This window comes from Lachancea thermotolerans, assembly GCF_000142805.1.
Source record: "Lachancea thermotolerans CBS 6340 chromosome H complete sequence".
NCBI lineage: Eukaryota > Fungi > Ascomycota > Saccharomycetes > Saccharomycetales > Saccharomycetaceae > Lachancea > Lachancea thermotolerans.
This window is the reverse complement of record NC_013084.1, coordinates 448,732-469,577: the sequence shown is the minus strand read 5'-3', so window position 1 is coordinate 469,577 and position 20,846 is coordinate 448,732. Positions and strand designations below refer to the sequence as shown.

The 20,846-nt window shown below is 50.8% G+C and overlaps 10 protein-coding genes and 1 non-coding gene across 11 annotated transcripts; 5 read left to right on the top strand and 6 right to left on the bottom strand.

Moving 5' to 3' along the window:
• Positions 1–55: 55 nt before the first annotated feature.
• SPO23 (Spo23p) lies at positions 56–2,074 on the bottom strand (the record flags this gene model as incomplete). Its single annotated transcript, XM_002556062.1, has 1 exon — positions 56–2,074. The coding sequence occupies one exon, from the start codon at positions 2,072–2,074 to the stop codon at positions 56–58; it is 2,019 nt and encodes a 672-aa protein (XP_002556108.1).
• An 801-nt stretch (positions 2,075–2,875) lies between these two features.
• CUP9 (Cup9p) lies at positions 2,876–3,580 on the top strand (the record flags this gene model as incomplete). The annotated part of the gene is made up of 1 exon (XM_002556061.1): positions 2,876–3,580. One exon carries the CDS (start codon positions 2,876–2,878, stop codon positions 3,578–3,580), a length of 705 nt encoding a protein of 234 aa, XP_002556107.1.
• A 287-nt stretch (positions 3,581–3,867) lies between these two features.
• CBC2 (nuclear cap-binding protein subunit CBC2) lies at positions 3,868–4,470 on the bottom strand (the record flags this gene model as incomplete). The annotated part of the gene is made up of 1 exon (XM_002556060.1): positions 3,868–4,470. The coding sequence occupies one exon, from the start codon at positions 4,468–4,470 to the stop codon at positions 3,868–3,870; it is 603 nt and encodes a 200-aa protein (XP_002556106.1).
• Positions 4,471–4,773: 303 nt separating this feature from the next.
• KLTH0H05192r lies at positions 4,774–4,845 on the top strand. Its single transcript has one exon. It is a non-coding gene; the product is annotated as a tRNA-Glu (tRNA).
• Positions 4,846–5,331: 486 nt separating this feature from the next.
• PPQ1 (protein-serine/threonine phosphatase) lies at positions 5,332–6,879 on the bottom strand (the record flags this gene model as incomplete). The annotated part of the gene is made up of 1 exon (XM_002556059.1): positions 5,332–6,879. One exon carries the CDS (start codon positions 6,877–6,879, stop codon positions 5,332–5,334), a length of 1,548 nt encoding a protein of 515 aa, XP_002556105.1.
• A 1,148-nt stretch (positions 6,880–8,027) lies between these two features.
• CTI6 (Cti6p) lies at positions 8,028–9,218 on the top strand (the record flags this gene model as incomplete). The annotated part of the gene is made up of 1 exon (XM_002556058.1): positions 8,028–9,218. The coding sequence occupies one exon, from the start codon at positions 8,028–8,030 to the stop codon at positions 9,216–9,218; it is 1,191 nt and encodes a 396-aa protein (XP_002556104.1).
• A 26-nt stretch (positions 9,219–9,244) lies between these two features.
• On the bottom strand, positions 9,245–10,984 carry VPS45 (Vps45p; the record flags this gene model as incomplete). The annotated part of the gene is made up of 1 exon (XM_002556057.1): positions 9,245–10,984. The coding sequence occupies one exon, from the start codon at positions 10,982–10,984 to the stop codon at positions 9,245–9,247; it is 1,740 nt and encodes a 579-aa protein (XP_002556103.1).
• A 312-nt stretch (positions 10,985–11,296) lies between these two features.
• On the top strand, positions 11,297–13,459 carry TCO89 (Tco89p; the record flags this gene model as incomplete). Its single annotated transcript, XM_002556056.1, has 1 exon — positions 11,297–13,459. The coding sequence occupies one exon, from the start codon at positions 11,297–11,299 to the stop codon at positions 13,457–13,459; it is 2,163 nt and encodes a 720-aa protein (XP_002556102.1).
• A 242-nt stretch (positions 13,460–13,701) lies between these two features.
• On the bottom strand, positions 13,702–17,088 carry PAN2 (poly(A)-specific ribonuclease; the record flags this gene model as incomplete). Its single annotated transcript, XM_002556055.1, has 1 exon — positions 13,702–17,088. The coding sequence occupies one exon, from the start codon at positions 17,086–17,088 to the stop codon at positions 13,702–13,704; it is 3,387 nt and encodes a 1,128-aa protein (XP_002556101.1).
• A 272-nt stretch (positions 17,089–17,360) lies between these two features.
• Positions 17,361–20,348, top strand: RTT10 (tRNA (34-2'-O)-methyltransferase regulator RTT10; the record flags this gene model as incomplete). The annotated part of the gene is made up of 1 exon (XM_002556054.1): positions 17,361–20,348. One exon carries the CDS (start codon positions 17,361–17,363, stop codon positions 20,346–20,348), a length of 2,988 nt encoding a protein of 995 aa, XP_002556100.1.
• A 117-nt stretch (positions 20,349–20,465) lies between these two features.
• RTC6 (mitochondrial 54S ribosomal protein bL36m) lies at positions 20,466–20,762 on the bottom strand (the record flags this gene model as incomplete). Its single annotated transcript, XM_002556053.1, has 2 exons — positions 20,466–20,537; positions 20,613–20,762. 2 exons carry the CDS (start codon positions 20,760–20,762, stop codon positions 20,466–20,468), a joined length of 222 nt encoding a protein of 73 aa, XP_002556099.1.
• Positions 20,763–20,846: the final 84 nt, after the last annotated feature.

Here is a 20,846-nt window from a genome sequence, read left to right as displayed (position 1 = left end):
CATATGCGCTGCTGGCGCTGGAGATCGTGGCATACGAGTGTGTCGTCGGCCTGCTTCAAAGCTCGGCGTCCGAGTATTCTGGCGGCGTGGATGGCGCCGAGTCGCTATCGAGCTTGCAAAGCCCTGAAGGGAGCGGAATAAGTGACTTGGGTTCGTAGCGGGGCAGGTTCACGCAGCATCCCATGTCTGGGTCTACGAGCGCGATGGGGAATTTTATGGTCAGCCGCACGGATTTGGGCCGCTGCTGGTCGCCGGGCTGGTTGATGTGTACGCCGATAACGATCTTGAGCTCGTGGGCGACCCGTAGCCTGGACCGCACGGGTTCCAAGCCCCGCGCGGCCAGCGAGGGCTCTTCGTAGTGTGGGAAAAAAGACCTGTTGCGCTCTACGGTTTTCAGTGTGGAAGGCACGCGCAGCTCCGGGAACGCGGCGTTGAGGCACTGCTGCTGCTCGTCGCAGAAGTCCATGTTGCCGAGCCGCACGGTCTGCACCTGGTGGAAGTTCGTGGGCTCCAGCACGCCCGTCGCAGTGTCGACGCAGGGGATCGACAGCGTCTGCTGCACGAGCACGTCCGTGAACAGCACCTGACACTCCTGCGCGTCGCGCTTGACCATCTGCAAGGATACCTGCAGCGGTGCGTCGAACTCCACGACGCGCGAGCTGAGAAATATGTCGCACGCCAGCATCTCTTCTCTCAACGACGTGACTGCCGTGAAGCCTTGGTACAGAGCTGCGTAGCGGTGCTGCAGCGCTTTCTTAAGCGTCACTGCTGACGTGAGAAACACGCTTTCGTACTTGTTGCCAAACCTGCGCTTGCGCTTTGGCATGCTGACGAGTGCCTCCAGGCGGTAGATCGTGGACCCATACGCCGTCTCTATCGACGCCGGGAACGTTGCTGCGTCTACCACGAACTCGAACCTGTACTCGTACTCACCGGGCGGGAGCAGGACGAGGCCCGCGGAAGGCCCCGATGCCGCGTTGGCGGCGCCGGCGCTCGCGGGCGTACCGAACCGGATGAAATCTTGCACAAACGGCGTGGTACCACAGTTTGTGGCGCTGACCATCCGCATGGAATGCGTGGCGCTACCGGCTGAGGCACAGCGCGCGAACTCCGAGCAGAAACCGCTGAGACGCACGTGGACGTTCTCCAGCAGTAGGGCGTCGGGCCCCTTGACTACGACGCGAAGCGTGCCCGATACGACGCCGCGGCCCTCGAAGGCAGGCGCGTGGTCCGCGGCGTCGCGTCGCGACAGCAGTTGAGGCTCCAGCGCGGCCATGTAGAAACAGTCCCTGTCGGGGACCAGCGTCACGTGCAGTAGAGATGAGTCGTGCGAGGTGATACACGGGTTCTTGCCGCGGTCGAAGGCGTTGTAGCCGAAGGACGGCGGCGTGGGCTCGGGGTGCTTGAGCAGGGTGCCGCGGGCGGCAAGGGACGAGAGTTCAAGGCGGCGCGGCTGGCGTGCGGCCTCGCCAGCGGCGGCTGTGTATGAGGGCGGCGCCGGCGCACAGCCCGAGTCACGTGGGAGAGAGATTTGTGTCGCTGTGGACGGCGTGCTGCTGTTCATCTTGTGGCAAGCGCGCTTTGGTGTGTGCGTGTCTCTACGTGCTGCCCCGCGCCTTCTGTACCGCCCCTGCGCGCCACCTTTATAGACAGAATCAAGTGTCACAAACGCGGACCCGTACTGCGCGAAAGACTCATCGCCGCTGCCAGCGCTGGTGGTGCCGCCGCTGTGGAACGTGGCAGAACACGATGGGGCCTGTTTACAGACCCTGGCGCGGAAAAACAAGGTTTTAGCTTTAGTCAGGATGGCTAGAGAGTCGTCGGTACTACGATATGCTCGGACAATATGCGTTTCTGCGGTGCAACGGTAGCCCGCCCGGCTGCCACCGCGCTTAGCACTATTAGTCATATACAAGGTTTTTCCAGAAGAGCATTGTGACCGAGGCGGAAAAAGCGAGGCAGCGGGCCCTGAGAGCGCGTGCCCGTGGGGAGCGACGCACGCCAAGCCGTGACAGAGTGACAGCGGGCACGGACCACGTGACACACAAGACCTAGGCCACGTGGCGGAGAACATCACGTGCTCATCCCAGCCACCGTGAATAGCGACATACTTTCTCGTATCCGACCCTCGTGATCTGTCACTACGCACGGCCAACACAGGCACGCCACGCGGCCAGCGCGGCGTCGGAAGCCAGCAGGTGCCTGCACAGAAGCCGCCTGAGCGCGGAACCGTCGCCCGGTTCCAGAAGCAGCGTCATCACAGGCACGCGCGTTTTAAATTCTCTCGTCCATGTGATTTCCGTTTTTACCCTTTTTTTCAGTTTTTTTTTTCTTTCCCTCCCTCAGCAAATGAGATACGCCGAGAGCGCGCGCGGAGCGCGCGCCGAGCTGCCTTTTCGTGCCCATCGTTCGCACGGGCAAAAGTCAACAGCGATGTGGCTTTCAGATAAGCGCACAAAGCGGGCCGGTCGGCCTGCGGCTAGGCCACAGAGCTTCTCGTACGAGAGCGCGTGGATCGCTCGCGGGCTAGTATTAGCAGGGGCGCCTCTCGCGGCCGGCACAAGCGCGGCGCTCAACGCCCGTTTCCGCGTGCGACGCCAAAGTCGTGCGGCGAGCAGCGGCACTTCGGAACCATGGAGGTGGTAGGGACGTGCGCGGCGTGCTAGCGCGGTCGGAAATGTGAGCGTGGCAGCACGGCCAACAGGCGGTGCATGTGCGCGTGGGAGGTGTGACACATTTGCAGCGGGATGGGCCCGGGAGTATATAATCGGGTAAACGAGCAGGCTCAGGTGTGGGGGCGGCGATGGCAGCGGAGGTGAGTAGAAGTGAGTCGGTAGCTCTGTAGACACACAGGAGGCGGGTTCTGTGCTGGGACATGAACTCGAACGCACAATGCTTTGCACAGCTGGAGCAGGGCGTCAAGCTGCCCTCGATAAGGAGTCTTCTGGACTCAATCGGCGCGGAGCAGGAGGGCGGCGCGGAGACGCGACGCCCGCTGCCGGCGCTGGCGCTGCCGGCACTGGCGTCGACGTTGCCGGAGCGGCAGCAACAGCCGGACAACCAGCTCAGCCAACCACGCAACCAACAGCCTGGCCAGCAGCCGAACAACCTTCAGCTCAGCCATCCACACAACCAACAGCCTAGCCAGCAGGCCCCGAGCGCTGCGCGGCGCGCGGCCGCGCCGCCACGGCGTAACAACCTGCCCAAGGAGACCGTCGAGATCCTTAACGCGTGGCTCGCGTCGCATCTCAACAACCCGTACCCGTCGCCGCAGGAGAAACGCGAGCTGCTCGTGCAGACGGGCCTCAGCAAGGTCCAGCTCAGCAACTGGTTCATCAACGTGCGGCGCCGCAAGGTGTTCAGCGACTACTACCAGATGTCGCGCGCGCGGCGGGCCGGCGCGCCAGACGAGGCGACGGACGCGGTGGGCGCCGCGGGCGCGCCGACCGCCACAGACGCGGACCTCGAGCTGCGGTTCCAGGCCGCGCCACTGACGCGGCGCAAGAAGCTCATCGATCGACTCGACGAGCTCAAAAAGGCGTCACAGGACAGCGCACGGCAGTGCCGTGGCCCCTACTAGTTTATAGAGATCGGAAGAGAGACGAAAAAACGACATTTTGACTTTGGGGTGGCCCTTGGGCTCAGGGGCCCGCGCAGACTTTTCGACCTAGGTATTTACGTTCGTAACACTATGGAGTTGACGCTACATGCGCATCGGCCCGCTGCGCGCCGTGTCGCGCGGGCCTCTCGATCGGGGGCTTACACGCCGCCCCGCGTAGCACGCGGCAGGGAGTGCGGACGGCCGCTTTCTCTTCCTCTTCTTCACACGCGCGTGCGCGCGCGTGTACCAGGAGCGGCGCCATCGGCTCAGTCCTCGCCCGGCACGTAGGTGTCAGGCTCTTCCTCGTCGTCCTCAGGCTCTTCTGGCACGTAGGTGTCTCTCACACGACGCGCGCCAAAGTTGTGAGTGTTGCTGAAGCCGATACGGTCCACCAGCGGCACCGTGAACCCGCCGCGCGAAGCGTCGAATTCGAACCGCAGCTCGTCACTCACCTGGCCGCCGCTCTTACCACGGCCGAACTGCCGTCCGTCCTCGAACCCGGGGTCCAGGTCTAGCGAGATGTTACGGTCGTCCAGCTTGGTGCCCGAAAGGTATTTGACCGCGTCGAGCGCCTCCTCGGGCGTGTTGTATATCACGAAGCAGAACCCGCACGGCGTGAACTTGAAGCGGTCCAAGCCCATGATTATGCGTTTTATCACACCGGACTTGCTGAATAGCTCATATATCTGCTCCTCGGATGTGTAGAACGAGAGGTTGCCCACGTAAATGGTGGCAGACCGCATTGACCGACGCAGATCCTCCAGTCCGTTCGGGTTCCTGCGCGCCTTTTTCATCAGGTAGTTCGAAGGCACATCAAGCCTGCTGGCCGAATGGTCGTAATTGATTTCGTCGAACTCTGCCAGCGACATCTCGAGGTTGTGTTTTGTGTGCTTGTTTCTCGAGGTGGTGAGTGTGCTCTTTCACTAATTTTTTAGAAACACAAGAGCGTCGCGAGGAGCGCTTATAAAGGAAGACTGAGCAAGAACAAGAGTGGTAGCGCGCCAGCCGGACACCGTGAATTCCCCGTGAACAGCGGCAGTAAAAGCCTAACTGGAAACGAACTTCACAAGCCTAAAAGCGTTCGGTGCACTAACCATTTGGTTATGGGACGGGTACATGTGATATCAATACAAACACATCAAAACCCCAAACCCCGAGTTTGATATCCAATATCCGATATAGTGTAACGGCTATCACACCTCGCTTTCACCGTGGAGACCCGGGTTCAACTCCCGGTATCGGAGTAAATTTTTCTCCAATTCAGGAGATTGGGACAACACAATGTTTTTACCATGATGATCCGCTCCAAAACACAGCGGCTTGGAGACCCATTGACAACTTCTTGCAAGCATTGCTTCCAGCGCGTAGAGTAATGTTTCTCCTCACCTATCCGTTCATTCTCCGATATAGTGTAACGGTCATCACATCACGATCATTGTCCGTGAAGAACGGGGTTCGACTCCCCGCGTCGGTGTCTACGTAACTTTTTTTTCGAATAGTCTTCCAACTTTCATATTTATAGCTAAAAAACCGAAACCCTACAAAGCAGTCCTGACACAGAGAATAGGTACTGGATAGCGGCAGTAGGTGTTTAATAGGAGACAGTGCAATAACAGTGAGAGCAAAATGAATCTTAAAAAATAGAGAAGATAAGTGTATAACAATGAAAATGAGTAGTGGGGGGGGGGAGATAAAAAAAAAAAAACAATGTTTGAATGAGGATGATTCCATTAGCCCTTGTGCTTGTGTGCGGCGCCGCCCTTGGCGCCATGAGGCTTTAGAAGTTCAAAGCTGCACATGAGACCTGTAGTAACGCTCATGACAGCTCCCCAGTTCTGAAACTCGCCGCAGTAGTTCGGCGCAGAGAATACAGTGACGAATTTCTTGCGGGCAAAAAACTCGTAGCCGTCTTCAACAACCATGTGGCCACGGATGATCAGGTCGAAGTTGAACCTGGAGCAGAAATCAAGAACGTTCCGCTTTCCGAAAGTGACGGAAACGCCGCGGTCATTGACGGACCAGTCCGAAACCTGGGGGTCTGGATCACTCCATAACAGGTCGGTGAACAATCCCTCTTCGGGGATGTCAGTGGGGCGCGCAATACGCTCAATCTGGCCCAAGTCCTTGAGGTCGGGCGAAATACCGCCGTGCACACAGAAAATCTTGTCCTGAACGACGGCGGCCAGCGGAAGGGTGTTGAAGACGTCCACGAACATTTTCCAGCACTTGGTCGATAGCCTGCGCTTGCACTCATCGTAAAAACCGTACATCTTGGTCACGTTCGCGGATTCGTGGTTCCCGCGCAGCATGAAGAATCTGTCGGGGAACTTGATCTTGTAGCATAGCAGCAGAAGCATAGTCTCCAGGGACTGCTTGCCCCGGTCAACGTAGTCACCCAGGAAAAGATAGCTGGTATTGGGAGGCACGCCGGAGAGCTTTAGAATCCGCATCAGGTCAGTGAACTGGCCGTGCACGTCACCGACAATCTTGATTGGAGCCTGAAGGCGCAGCAGCGAGGGCTGTTCGAGAAACAGCTCACGGGCGCGGGCGCAGATCAGCTGCACCTTCCAGGAACTAAAGGGAAACTCCTTGGCCTGGTAGTACCTTGTTTCGCCGATCTTGAGTAACTTCTCAATCACATCGTCGATGTCGAGATGCTCCGTGGACTGCAGGTCGTGCGCGTAGCGTTTGAGGATCACGGGCGGCGCGGCGTTGCGGTCGTGCGGGATGTGCGGGTGCCCGCGTTGCTGGAGGCGGTTTCTGCGTACGAGCGACGCAGTCACCGCCATCTCCTCCTTGATTGGAGGCAGCGAGGCGGCCACGGGCGCGCCGTTGGCACTCCCGGGCGTCTGGGGCTCATCGGGGAAGCTGTAGTTGAGGAATGAGGAGTCCGTCGAGTAAGAGGGCGGAGTCATGTTGCTGTCGTGCGAGCCTGAGCTTGAGCCCGAGCTCGAACCGGAGCTGGAGCCCTGGGAGCTCGTAGTGGCACTCAGAGCCTTCGCGAACGACATGTCGATCTCTAGGTCGTACGCGGCGGGGCTTTTGCGCCGCGCGCCGCGGCCGCTGGCCGCGGCAGAGGGGATAACATTGTTTTTGGGCTCGCCAGGAGCCACTTTGTGGATCTTTATAACTTGAGTAGGTAGGGACCTACTATCATCGGGGTCGTTAGGTTCGTTGCTGTTGAGGTCATCGCCGGTGGTCGTTAGACCCTGTGTGGTAGCGCTGGCTGTCTTCGTACTCGGTATGGCATAGTTGGATTTAGACGGGCTGTTTCCCATAATTCGGTGTGAGGGCTGAAGCGCAGAGTAATCGATGTGATTGTCGGTGCGGTGGGAAGTTCGTGGGTTAGGTCGCAGGCTAGAAAGCTCGAGCGGAGGCTGCGATCTTGAGGGGAATTGATGATGCGAGAATGCAGAAGAGTGTTCAAGAAGGAGGGAGTTCCCACGTTGGAAAAAAAGTTGTCATGGACAAAGTGGCTTTGTGGGACACATTCGTACACAGCGACTTGATAACCCCGGGCGCAGCGAAGACCGCGGAGACCGCGAAGACCGCGAAGACCACCCGCGTAGTAGCAAACGCCGCCCGAACAGTGGAATATTGCCAGTGCCCCCCTATAGACGCGAGCTGTGACACTAGGCGTGCCCAAATGCCCTATTCCTAGCATCATCGCAATACATCACTATTCACGAAATAATATACACCACGGTTCTTCGCTCTTTCCGGGCGCCATCAAACAGCGACCTGGGATTCTCGTTCCGGGAGCGGCTACGCGAGTGCTGGATCCCACAGTTAAGCCTTCCAAGGTGGCGCTCCTTGCCCTCGCTTGGCCGATGATGCTTTTTTCCTGTCGCTTGCCTATCTCCGGCCATCGTATATTGATCCAACGATTCGCCGCCCGAACGTGTTGAAAAGAGACCCCATAACAGTACTCCCCACACTATCTTCGGATCCTTGAGAATCTAGGCTCAGCACACCGGGGTGCAATGCCTAAGCCTTTAAGGGGCGGGAGGGCGCCGCACGAAAGCACGTGAGAGAAACATAGGCACGTGGCCATAGTTCACACACGTGACATCAGCTGAATTAAACACACAATCACGTGACTACATGCACGTGCCCGTTGATATCACGGACGACGAACAAACTTTGAATAAAACCCCGTCGCCACGCTAGCCGCGCTAGTCGCTGAACACCTCATGGCGAACCGTCCCCACATAAGAGCAAGACACCTCAGCTCACTAGAGAGTGCATTGCGTGCTGATGCGCCAGGGCAGTGAGCGGGAGGATGCGGCGGGTGTCAGGCGCGGCGTCGCGAATCTCTGGTAGGCCGGGTAACCATAACACTCCAGCCTTAAAGCTTCTGGCACAGGTATCCTAGCAGAAGTACACTCCCGCGTCGCAGCTTCGCAACGACCGTACAGACGCTCGTATGACCAAGGTCCAGGACCCAGCCAAGCAGGACGAGGTGGCAGCGCCACAAGAAGTCAAGGCCGAAGACGTGCCGAAGGCAGACGAAGAGGACGAGGAGGAGGAGGGCGAGACCAGATGCGTATGCGGGGAGGTTGACCCTCCCGATGACTCGGGGCTGTATATCCAGTGCGAAGAGTGCAGCGTATGGCAGCATGGGTTTTGTGTAGGAATCACCGAGGGCGAGGACAGCGCGCCGGACAAGTACTGGTGCGAGAGGTGCCGGCCCGACTTGCACCATCTCTACGACACAGATCTCGGAGAGCATCGGTCCGCGTACCAGCCGGTGCAGCAGAACAAGCGCCAGAACCGCCGGTTGCGGCGTGAGGATGTGCCCTCCGTGGAGAGCGGGGTGGAGGATGAGGAGGCCGTGAAGTCTGAAAGCTCGAAGACGTCGCTGCCGGCGGAGGCCCCCAAGCCACGCAAGCGGCACCAGCGGCGCAAAGACTCGGCGAGCGGGCTGCCTACGACGATCCAAGGCGGTAGGCGTGACTCCAACGAGGACCGCAGGTCGCTGGACCGGCGCCGCGCCACCTCTTCCGCCCGCGAGGAGAAGCAGTACCAGCTGATGTTGGAAAAGGCCCTCAAGGAGAGCAGGCGCACCTCGCAGCACGGAGACGAATCCGATGTACCAGTTCTTCCGGATGGCATTCACGGGAAGCACGAGGCGGATGAGGAGGCCGTGATCGAAACTGAGGCCTCAGAGCCGCCTAAGAAACGCAGCAAGCTCAACACGCCCTCTGGCACACCGCCCACGTCCTCCGAAGACGAAACAAGGCGCAGAGGCAAGCGCGGACCCCAGCGCAAGCTCAAAAGCAGGAGCAACTCGCGACCCTCTTCCAACGACAACAACTGCAACGGCTCCGATATTGGCATAAACAAGCCCATTAAGCCTAGAATACCAACGCAAAGAACCTCAATCAACGAAATGAGGCGGCGCGTCAGTGCCATCCTGGAGTTTATCTCTAGAACCCAGGTCGAACTTTCTCAGGACCAGATCGAGAAGCAGCAGCTCACGGAGTTCGTGGAAAACGAAGACTTTATCAAAAAGGTGGACTCTATCTACAGTAATTATGATGAAAGCCTGAAAATGATGGACGATCTGACGCGAAAACTACTTTTATGGGAGAAGAAGTACGCGCTGGACCAATAATATTAATGCCACGTATGTAATATAACTTATAAAAGATCGGTTAATTCTGTGCTCCCCTGTCCAACCTCGCGACAGTCGTTCAAAAACTCTCGAGTGTTTAAAATAGTGGTCCCTCCTAAAATGGTTCGTATCTTTCCTCCCCCATCGCCAGCCATGCCGCTGTTAAATTCATGTACAATGCGCGCCTCCTCGAAAGTTGTGCCGCCAACGTGGAAAATAATTACATCCTGGCAGAAAGTCCGGGCGCCGGGCTTTTCGAGAAACGGAAACCTGTCTTCAGGCAGTTTGTTTTTTGACAAGTCACTGAGGATGGCCGACAGATCTGGGACGTGCTGCATAAACACGTTGTCCGATTTATGTTGCCCCTTCTGATTGAACTTCTTGGCTAGTTCACTTATCAAGTCTTCTCTCTCTTTGCCGGTATTTGCACTTTTTGTGCGAGTTTGGAAAACACTGTTAAAGTGATGGAAGAAGTTAAGCTCCTCGGGAGAGACGTTTGCTGCCAGTGTCGCCGAAATTTCGTTCATGTGAGGGCTCGTTGCGTTTCTCAAGGAATATATACAAGCAAGTTTCAACTTGTGGAACCCGCTAACTCTTTCGTCGGAAAGAACGCCTTTCAAGTCTTGATAGACTTGCGAATCACCCATATGTGCCGATATGTTTTGCTCAACTTCGCTCACGTCCCATATGTGCTGAACCTGCAGTTGACGGTCAAGCTCGCTGACAATCGCCATGTGTTTGGAGACATTACCCGAGAGTTTTTTGAACTCCGGAAATTTGCCGATGAACTGTTTGATGTCCTCAATGGTGTTGATTTGGGCGTTCGATTTTGTTTTATCTTTGTAACTGGAAACGTACTGTTTAACTTTGTCTCCCAGCTCTCCAAAGTTGAGGTACATGGTATCGTGAAAGAACGGGTCTTGTTTCGATGACAACACTACTTGCTCCAAAGAGTCATCAATGTCTGGAACCTTTGAAAGGTCAACGACGTTCCGCTTTATTCCGATATATTCATTTATCATGGATTGGTAGGTCCATGGTTGGAGCAGCGGGGTGAGAGGATCTTGGTGACGGTCGAGTATCAGAAGTTGAGGAGGCGAGTCCATCACCGGAAAGTCGAAAAGAGCTCTCTCATTTTTGTGAATCTCCTGCATGACCTCTTTAGCCAGTTTAGAAGTCAGCCTGCTGCCGGCCTCGTACCGTATCAGGGGCTTAACTTTCAAAGAGAGTAGAAGAGAGATCAAACTGTGGGTGGTGTCTGCTAGTCCAGACGGTTCCCAAATCATCTGGTGGGAGAAGAGCTTTGAGCTTCTCACGTCCAAAGAGAACAGATCCTGGTTCAAAACCTGGTAATCTTGAAACACTTCCTCCACCTTGCTAACCACTTCCAGGTCATCGCTCTCAGCTAACCTTTCGAGTTGCGTTTTGGCTACAGTGTTGTTGAAGAAGATCTGGTACTCGCCATACTTAGGGTCCTGCAGCTCCTTTACCAAATGCTCGATAGTCTCGTCGGTGGGCTTGGCGTACACAAGGCATTTAAGGTGACGCATCACATCACGGTTCTGGTTTTCAAGGGTATCTATTAGGTAGACCTCGTGCTCTAGAAGCTCTGACTGCGTTGTACACATGGAAATTGTTCCTGTGGTGTCTTTATCCAAAAGCAGAGCTTTGATTCTAGGCTTGTCGAGAGAGCCATTGAGGACAGACTTTGACTTTGAGTTCACAATCCGGTCGATATAGAAATCCGAAACTTGGAATAGATTCATTTAAGCTTCCCTTTCTCAACCCAACAATGCACGCGACCTATTCCTTGAGCTTTCCTTTAACTTGAAACACTAATGCGAGATGGTGCTCAGTCACGTGATACAGGCTCCACCCATAAAAGGAAATTATCAATAAGCGGAAATAGTCTCAAGAATTACCTCATAGAGAAATGTTCCCAAAAAGGAATTTTTACTAATATGGCTATCATAAGCCGATGTGTCCTTTTCGGTAATCATGTGAACAATGTCGACCTCCATCATAATCACTAAAACATCGAAATATCCAACAAGCTATCAAATGGACAAGTTCTGAGGATGTCGGTTGCGCAATCCAGGGGTAGGAGCTTGCGTTTAGATTCAGAGTTCGCAAGCGCTATGAACAATAAGCATACCGCTTCAAACAGTGGGAAAAAACTGCGGCAATTCACGACAAATTCACGAAGCAAGAGTGCAGCTAGCTTTAAAGGGTTGAATAAGCTAAGAAGAGTTCTGAGCCATGACGGGGCTCTGGAGATTGAGGACTATGCGAAAGAAAGACCAGATTTTATGAAAAAGTCCAAAAGCAGCGACTCGCTCTCTCGAAAAAGAGCGATAAGCGGACTGAGTATGACCGCTCTGGGGAAGGTGCGGTCACACCCAGGACATTCAAGTGCGAGCGATGCGAACGGAGGGTCCGGCAGCAATAGCGGACAGCATCATGTTGGCCTCCGGCCGCATAGAGGAAATAGCGTCAAATCGGTGCTGGCCCTCCAAGGCGGAGACGACGAGCTGTACGAGGACCACTCAACAACCGACGAAGAAGTAGAGTATTTTACAGATGAAGAACATGAAGGACAGAATGGTGGGCAGAGCCTTAGGGCGCGACAGCAGCCGCGGTCACGCTCGAGGCAAAAACAAAATACTAGCAGTAATCGCGTGTACGACGAGCTACAGCGTTCGGCGTCAAGGAGCTCGCGAGAGGACCAAACACTTAGAGGAAGTGTCAAAGAGCTCTCAAGTTCTTTGGGTCAGGGGACTGTTGACACAGAACTTCTCAGGGAGGACAGTAACAAGACTTTAGGCAACAATCAACTGCACTACGGCGTACCCTCGAACCTGAGGGACCAGGACGAAGATCACATAGATAATGGGGACCACATAAACGCTGGCGACCACATAAACAATGAAGACCATATAAACAATGAAGACCACATAGGTAATGGAGACCACATAGACGCTGGTGACCACATAAACAACGAAGACCACATTGACCAAGGCAACCCAGACGAAGACACCATAAATGCCAACAGCAACATAGAAATTATTGCCAATAGCCTTAAGCGACACGGCCCATCAACGAGAAACGATGAGCTAATCTACGGCAACGACGCAAACACCGAAAATGCAACCCAAAACCACAGTCTCCAAAGCACTGGTCGGTTCAGTCCTGTAATGATTTTATCACAGTCGACTGGTGTTGAAAAGCGGTTTGACAGGCCTGCTAACATTGCCGAAGATCCGACTTCACAAAGGTTTAATAGTAAAGATCAAGACTCCGAAAACAAGGTTCAATCCAACAATTTCAATTACATCAATAGTGATTTCACCGCATCATACGCTTCAAGTAGCATATCAGAGCGTCAACCTCAGAATGTTTCGAAGCCCGACTTCTCAACCTCAATATCGAGCTTGTCTAGCCACCTGCACAAACCTGCACAGGTTACTGCCGATAACCGTACAACCAGCATACTCCACCAACGTGCTCCTCAAGCTTCCTTACCCACCAATAATGGGAACAGCTCTCGATTGGAAGGTCATTCTTCTAGCGCAAACCGCTTAGACCCGCTTTCGAACTTTAACAACTTCTCACAGTTTCTTCAATCGGAAACTAGTGGAGCAGTATCGCGCACGCAGCAAAAGCTTTGGCTTCAGCGTGAAAGCTCCATAATGGACTTATCTGCAAATAACTCTGGGGCTGACACTATTTTCCTGGCTTCTAATATTGAAGTGAAAAGGGAATTCGAAAGAATCTCAAGAGAATACACGAATGTTAGAAGGTTTAGCAACCCCCTCAATGCGTCGCTCAACAGAGTCGTTCCCCGAAGCAAAATTGAGGTTAAAAAACACCGCTCACCATTTTCACAAGGAGATGAACTCTCAAAAGTTTTCAAGAATGAATTCTCCAAAGACGCGAAAACATTCAAGGAGTTTTGTAGAGAAAACCTGAATCAAAAATTGGATATTGATCGCGTGCTTGCAAGAATCTGGAATCAAGAGAGCGAAGACTTCAACAAAGAATCTGAATTATTAGGCGATAATGAACCAGAAGGTGCATCATCAATGCCGGCTGGTCAGCGGACGCATAACCGCCATTCACTTCGAAATAATGGACCAAATAGCAACACGAACCACCTGCGGACGGTAAGTTCTTTGCAGCCGACGACAAGGGCCGTCCATCGGCGGATGGAAAGCGCTTTGGGTCAACAGCAGCGGCTATGATTGCGGTCAAACAAAAACTAATTGAAGCACCAAACAGCACTGACCGAGGCTGCGACGTTCATGCGACTCATCCGCTACGACCCACAGGAAATCATTTCCAGTTAAATTAATAATGAGTTATTGTTACAAGTGCTTCATAAATCTACGAAGATATATAGAACACCAAAATGCATTCTCTCCGAGCCTCGGTTGGACTTGGAATTAACCGAAAGCATTCTACCCATCCTCTTCTTGCTTTGATGCTACATTGGCGCAACTGAGCGGTCACCAGGAACCTTGAAGCCGCAGGCCCTACCTTCTTCGTAAAGCTGATTTAGAGTGTTTTCGAACAAATTAGAGCTTTCGAGTTGAAGGTACTTTTTGTAAATGACGAGAGCCGTGTAGGCATCTTCAATCGAATCGTGGTTCCCGCTTTGAACATCTGCGTCTAGTAAAGCATGGGCCAAGAATCTGAGCGCAAGGTACCTTTTGCCTTGAAGAAAGTAGAGCGCTGTATCACGAATTTGCTCCGGCGGAACATAAATACTTATGTTCCGGAAGTCATTGTAGAGCCCATGACCAACAAAAACACATCCCATTTGGAGCAAGAGCCAGATTTTACGATATACCATTTGGCGAGGAACCAAAGTTTTATTGCTTGTTTCTGGGTCAAGATCTCCGGGTTCAATGCCGCTGTACCTAGTGAGATAATTCTCAATATGGTTAGTGTTAACGACGTAATCGTCAATAAATGGAACACCAAAATCATCACCGTCGTCCCCTCGCAGCACTGATATCCTCGCCAAAGCCGTCTTCTTTGGTTTGATGAGCGTCCGCTGTCCCCTGCAACTGATCTCAACTTCTTCATCTGCAAGAATCACAAACTCAGCATCCATTGCGACTAGTGAGCCTGGCTGCGGAGCTTCGCTGGCAGTTAAATGCTGATACTCTTTTTTGACCCCCTCTCTGATACCATTCGCAAAGTAGTCACGGTACAAAACACTGTCATCGATGCGAAAGCTAGAAACTGGAACAAATGGTTTCCGTAGTTCCTCCGCATCTGAATATATCAGAATTTCAGGTGTTTTCCACCATGGTGTAATATCTAAGGCTTCATCTTCATCGACTTCTATAACAAGATAATCATTGAACATAAACCATTTGTCCTGCTTCGTTTTTGGATCAAAAACCTTAGCATATGTCACAAGGTGCGGTTCGGACATGTCATCTGTTACACGTGCCACATAAGCATTCAAGTCATATTTGAAAATGGCGCTGTTGGTTTTAAGATCAGTAGGATGTAACTTCAAAATAGGCCTATCTTTGGAGAGCGTAGCGTAAAAATCTTTTGCAAGCCAATTTTTGACCGTCTTGGCGATATCCCATTCACTGCTTGATAGACAAATGTTAAGAGATAAGAGAGGTGGAAGATTCCGAACTGTTTGTTCCTGCTCTATATTTTCAAGCTTTTGACATTTTTCACAAAGAGCTCTCTTGTGTCTAATGCGGTTCATCGATGATTCGATATAGGGAAGCACAGTCTGGTTGCTTAGCTTCTTATTTGAGTATTTCGTGTTGTTAGTCGCGGGACTCGTAACATCAAGAGATGGTACTATGCTTGTACCTCTTTCATAACTACCACAAGATGATATCGAGCGTGTCTCCGTTGACAGCCTAATACCAACCAGCTCTTCTAATGCAATGCTATGCGTAGTATTGATCTTCTTTTGTACCTCCTCAGCAATCAGTTTGGACAGCAAAAACTTATTAAAAGCTTGAGGAACATCCGTTCCCGGAACTGCGATTTTGTTTTCTGCCTCCATTGCATTTCCATGGTAATCAATATCAAGTCCGGCTAAAGAGTCTGACAATTCTGTGGCCAGAGAATCTCTTAAAAGACCTAGGTCTTTCGCAGACGGTAGTGATGTCAGAAGCTTTTGGAAGTTCGCAGAGCGGCACACCACGCCCTTGGCTTTGTCCATCATGTCATATAGATATCCCAATTCGGCCAGAATGGAGTTCTCAGGACCAGGTTCTTCTCTCAGGCAACTTACAACAAAGTTGTAGAACTCCGGAACAAATCGGTATAGCTGCAATATTGCGTTTGTGTAGGAGTTTTCAATATCACACTCAAGTCCAGAAAGTTGAGTTTTGTTGAAAGCTTTAAAGTCAAAGTCCTCTACTCCATATTTGCCGTAGACCATTTGAAGTTTCGTGTAAGCGGGTGGCACCTCATAGTCGTTCAAAGCCTTGTATCTCATAAGTTCTCTCTTATCTGTGCCATCCTCATCAGTTATGAGGAGCTTTTTCTTCCGTTCTCTCAACGATTTATAAGGCCGCATAACATTCCGCCTGCCATACTTCGCGGTATTGTAGGGAACCAAACTATAGGTTTGGGAGTTGTGAGTACTCAGCTGAAATAGACGGGAAGAAGGTGTTTGAATCAGGCCTCCTGAATCTTGCATTTTCCTTGGAAGTGTTCCACCGCTGCGGAAAATAACGTGTGGCCAGGAGGACAAAAGTTTCTCGGAATAATAAGGCATTCCAACTGAACTTAAAGGATAGCTCTCGTCATTAACAGACACATTTCCCGGAGGACCGTCATCAGGGTAGTCAGGATACTCGAGAATTGCTGACGAGTTCGTGAACCCCGACATGCCGCCAGATCGACTCCAAGTGCTAATTGTGTTATCGTGTTCTAACACAGCTATGTAGTCTCCACTGGGCGAAAGTTGAAATTGAGAGATGGAATGGCACGGGTGGCAATACTGTGACCTTAAAGTTGGATCTGCTAGGTCAATAAAATCAAAAGCTCCTGAAGTAGAAGCCACCGTCATGACTGTTGGGAGAACTGGGTGTAGCCGAACAAAGTCTGCGCCTGCGCTTCCTGAGCTGCCTATGTTTTGGTTGTGAGAGAAAGCCACCGGGGTTAATTGCCGCATCATTCGAAGGTCATAAACGTTAACAAACGGGTCAGAGCACATCTGATTAAAGCGCCTAGATTTGCCGACCGTTACCAACGTGTTGTCTCGCAAATCCATGTCAGATATTGTAGCAGAGTGCGCCGCAAATGACCTGATAAGCTGATTACTACTTTGATCCAGGAGATCTATCGTGCCCGTCTGTTTCCCTATAAGGATGGTTTTGTTGTCGGACCGCATCATCTTGACCTTCGACGCATAGTCTATGTTATTAAAAAGGGCGCCTTTCTGTAAGTCTATATCTATGATACCACTTCCAGAATTTGAACCCGCGCAATAGACGTGATTTCCTGCAATAGAGGAGAAGCACATGGCCTTCATCTCACAAAGTTGGGCTATATCTGCGCTGGTCAGATTTAATCGTGTCACGCCCTGTCTGCTGGCGAAGTGAATTGAATCTGCGCTGAGCGACATGACTCCCCCAGGGTGGCTCAACATATCCACCACCGGGAGCCCCCCAATGTGTCCAGCATATCTCGTGTACAGCGAATATGACGGGTCGTAAGACGATATTCTTCCATATGTGTCCCCGGCCCAAACGAGGTTTGCATGCTCGTCAAACATGGTTCTTGTAACGTTCTTATCTCGCTCATCGTACAGTAAGTATGGCTTTCTTAGATGCTCTGTCAAGTCTACCGGTGACTGGAATGTCAGCTGCCAATTGTTCATTTCGCGGAGCCTTCAGTCAGATGTTCGAAGCAAGCAGCTGGCGTATAGCTCCAATTTCAGCGTGGTGCTTTTAACCTCTCTCGCAAGATCGAAACTCTTGCAATTGAGATCTAACGGCGGTGTGTATCTGATTCCCCATGAAATGGTCCCGATTTCTATTAAATCGCGAACTTTTAGTCTGTATGAAGTATCGCCATAAACGAACATCACACTGAAAAATCTGCGGTGTAAGATCGTCTCCAGACTCCAACGTTTCGGCGCTTACAGGCATTATGAGTCAGTTGCGCCAGCTTTCACATACTGGGCCCTCAGTGTGTGTCAAATTCCATGGAAAGTACGTACTTGCTGGTTACGGGGTCTTTGTTCATGTCTATAATTACGAAAGCGGCGAACTAGTAAGCATATCGAGAGTCTTTCATAGAAACAAAGTGCATGGGCTAGCAATCAGGGAGAAGTCTGTTTTGTTATATGGAGGAAGATCAGTTAGCCTTCTAGACATTGACTACCTGTGGGGAAATGCTGATAATACTCGCTTTGAAAAGTTATGCCATGAATGGGTGGTTAGCGGCGAGCATAGCATGGATGGCTCTTCCGTTTTCCTACTTACAAGCTACAACAAAGTTTTGTGTTGTGACCTATCTTTCAGGGTATTGCAAACGAAGGCTGTTTATGGTGAGAGGTCAATCCTTTACTCTGGCACAATTACAGTACTGAATCAGGACAAAGTTCTCGTGAACGCAGGGACCGTAATGGACGGTGTTTTAGTTTGGGATCTAAAAACAGAGAAGACAATACATCACTTTACCGATCACGAAGGGTCTATTTTCTACGTTGCTGCAAGCATTAAGGGTCGGTATGCAGCAAGCTGTTCCGATGATAGGTCGATCAAGCTCTGGGATTTACATTCCGGGCACCTCGTTTCCACTGGCTGGGGCCATACTGCAAGAATATGGAACCTCAAGTTTTATGACAACGACTCAAAATTGATAAGCGTGTCAGAAGACTGTACTTGCAGAGTTTGGGAGATTTCAGAGAGGGGCACTCTAATCCAGAAAAGCATACACGAGCTTCACCAGACCAAAAGCATTTGGGGAGTCGATGTCAATGACGAAAAAATGATTGCAGTTACATCTGGTAATGACGGCCGTATAAAAATAACAGACCTCAATGCGCGAACAAAATCCGATAGCGATTCTAGGATATTTTCACTCGATGATATATCCAAGCATGGAGTCAAATTGCGCCCAAACGAAATAATAAAAGGTTTTTATTGGCTCCGGTTTGGGTTGCTTGCCATGACTTCGGAAGGTCAAGTCCTCAAATTTGACCAAAAGGCCGAGATGTGGACATCTGTAATGACAGATAGCAGATTCACCAGTTATTCAGCAACTTCTGGTGTTCAAGAGTTTGATATGGTGATTTTTTCCAATAGCAGATGCGAATTGCTAATCCTTAAATTTTCTGAAGATGGTAACGAAATTCTCGAGAACAAACAGCTACAAATTAATGAGTTAACAAAGTCCACAAATTGCTTGGTAAGGGGTTATAATTCGAAGCTGTTTTTGGTGATGGAATCTCCCAACCCTAAAGACCCCTTTTTTTGCCTTCGAATGGATGCTTCGAATCTTCAGCACGAGGAGCGTTTATATTTCAAAAAACCAAAGAACTTCACCGCCAGTTCATTTGCGTTTTATGAAAACTTTGCAATCTTTGGGTCTAGATTCAGTACTCTTGCAATTTTCGACCTTGAGAACTGTGAAAGAGAGGCAACTGTATTGAGGAAAATTCTCCCGGGAGATACGATAACGTCAATTGATTTCGTAGAAAAAAATTCTGAAAGTGACTGCTTGTTTTCAGTGTCTGATAGAGACGGCTTCTACTGCTTCATCTCAATCAACTTTTTGAAACGGTCTCACAAGGTGTTGCTACAAAATAGGATACCAAAAGGTTTTCTGGAGGGTGCTCATTACAACGCCCAAGGTGACTTTATCACGTATGGTTTCAAATCGAACTTATTTTACGTCTTCAACGAAACAAAACAATACGAAGTTTTTAGCGAGTTGTGCGGAGGGGCACATCGCCAGTGGCGGTATCTTCCTAATTTTGGACTTGATGAGTTTATTTTCATTTACATCAAAGCATCCTCTATTAACTTCCGCAAAATACACAAAGCTGCGTATCCAGAAATTTTGCGGAATGGCTTGCACGGAAGAGAAATTCGCGATTTATGCGTGAGAACAGAACCTCTCCATCTTGGCAAGACAGTGTTTTGTTCTGCATCTGAGGACACTACTATCAAGCTCAACGTCCTCAACGTGAAAGATGGCGAAACGAAAACCGTATGGACGTTTAGAAAGCACACATCTGGTCTTCAGCGGTGCAAGTTTATCAACAATAAGTTTATGATAAGTTCTGCCGCAAGGGAAGAGCTGTATTTATGGGAATTGACCGATACATTTATGTCAAACCCCTACATGACTATCATATGTGCTCTACCGTCTTCATCAGAAATCCCTGACCTCCGCATCATGGATTTTGCTTGTAAGGCAATCGAAGGCACTGAAGATTTCATCCTGACAACGGTTTATTCAGACTCAGCCATTAAGGTTTGGCTTTACAGTAGCGACGAAAATACATTCAAGCTGCTAATTTCGGACAAGTATCAAACGTGTTGTCTTTTGAATGTCGCATTGGTGACTTTGGATACCGAGCTAATTTTGGTGGTATCACCAACAGATGGTCACCTAGTGTGCTGGAATCTAACTAAGTACATTCCATATGTTATCCAGAACAACAAATTAGTGAAAGTGCTTGAGGGCTTCCAGCCCCAGATTCACTTGCCTGATATTTCAGAGAGAATTGCAGTCCATTCTGCTGGAATCAAATCTTTTGAATTCAAAATAATCGCTGAAAACCGTTTTTTCGTATACACTGGTGGTGACGATAATGCCGTAGCGATTTCTGAGTTTGTATTGGACAAAAGTCACAAGACTATTCAGGGATGTGTACGCTCTTTTATCAGCGCTGGTGCTGCGTCCACTATCACGTCAGTTAAACTTATTCGGCGCGACATGACGCTATTGACAGCATCAGTGGACCAGGTGGTGAGGTATTACGACGTCTCCGCCGGAGATTTGGTTTTGAAAAACAAATTTTATACAACTAATGCGGATACAGGCTGTATCGATACCTTGTCTTCCGCGACTGGATCGATAGCACTTATTGGAGGCGTTGGATTTTCTGTTTGGACACTCGAGTAAAACCAACAGCGGTGAATACTTTTCTAATATATAACATGTAGTCCGTCACCTCTCCACTGTATTTGAGTAGTTTTCTTCTTGCTATTTACATGATCATGGCTGCAGCGCCGCTAGCTATCATCCTTGGCGCTGCTTGTGCTTCTTATTAGACTTGCAATAGACATAGACTCTGCCCTTGCGCCTTACCATCTATCTTCACGTTAGTATAAGCTAAACATATTTGGAGTGCTTCAAGAATCATTATCAGCATCATGTCAAACATACGTAGCAGTCACTGCAAAACTTTTTTATGGCTGTTCTCACCTTGAATCCCCGTGTTAAAAAAGGACTTGAGTTGCCCAAAGGCGCTTTTAGAAACCCTGCTCCAGTCTGGGGCAGCAACCTACTAAAGTTAGTGCGTAGGAGCGAAAACATGCCTGAGACTTCCTTGCTCTTCCCAAAACCAATATGTAGTCCCTTCGCCACGACTAGAGAAGATCCAAGTATAAGAGAAATTCT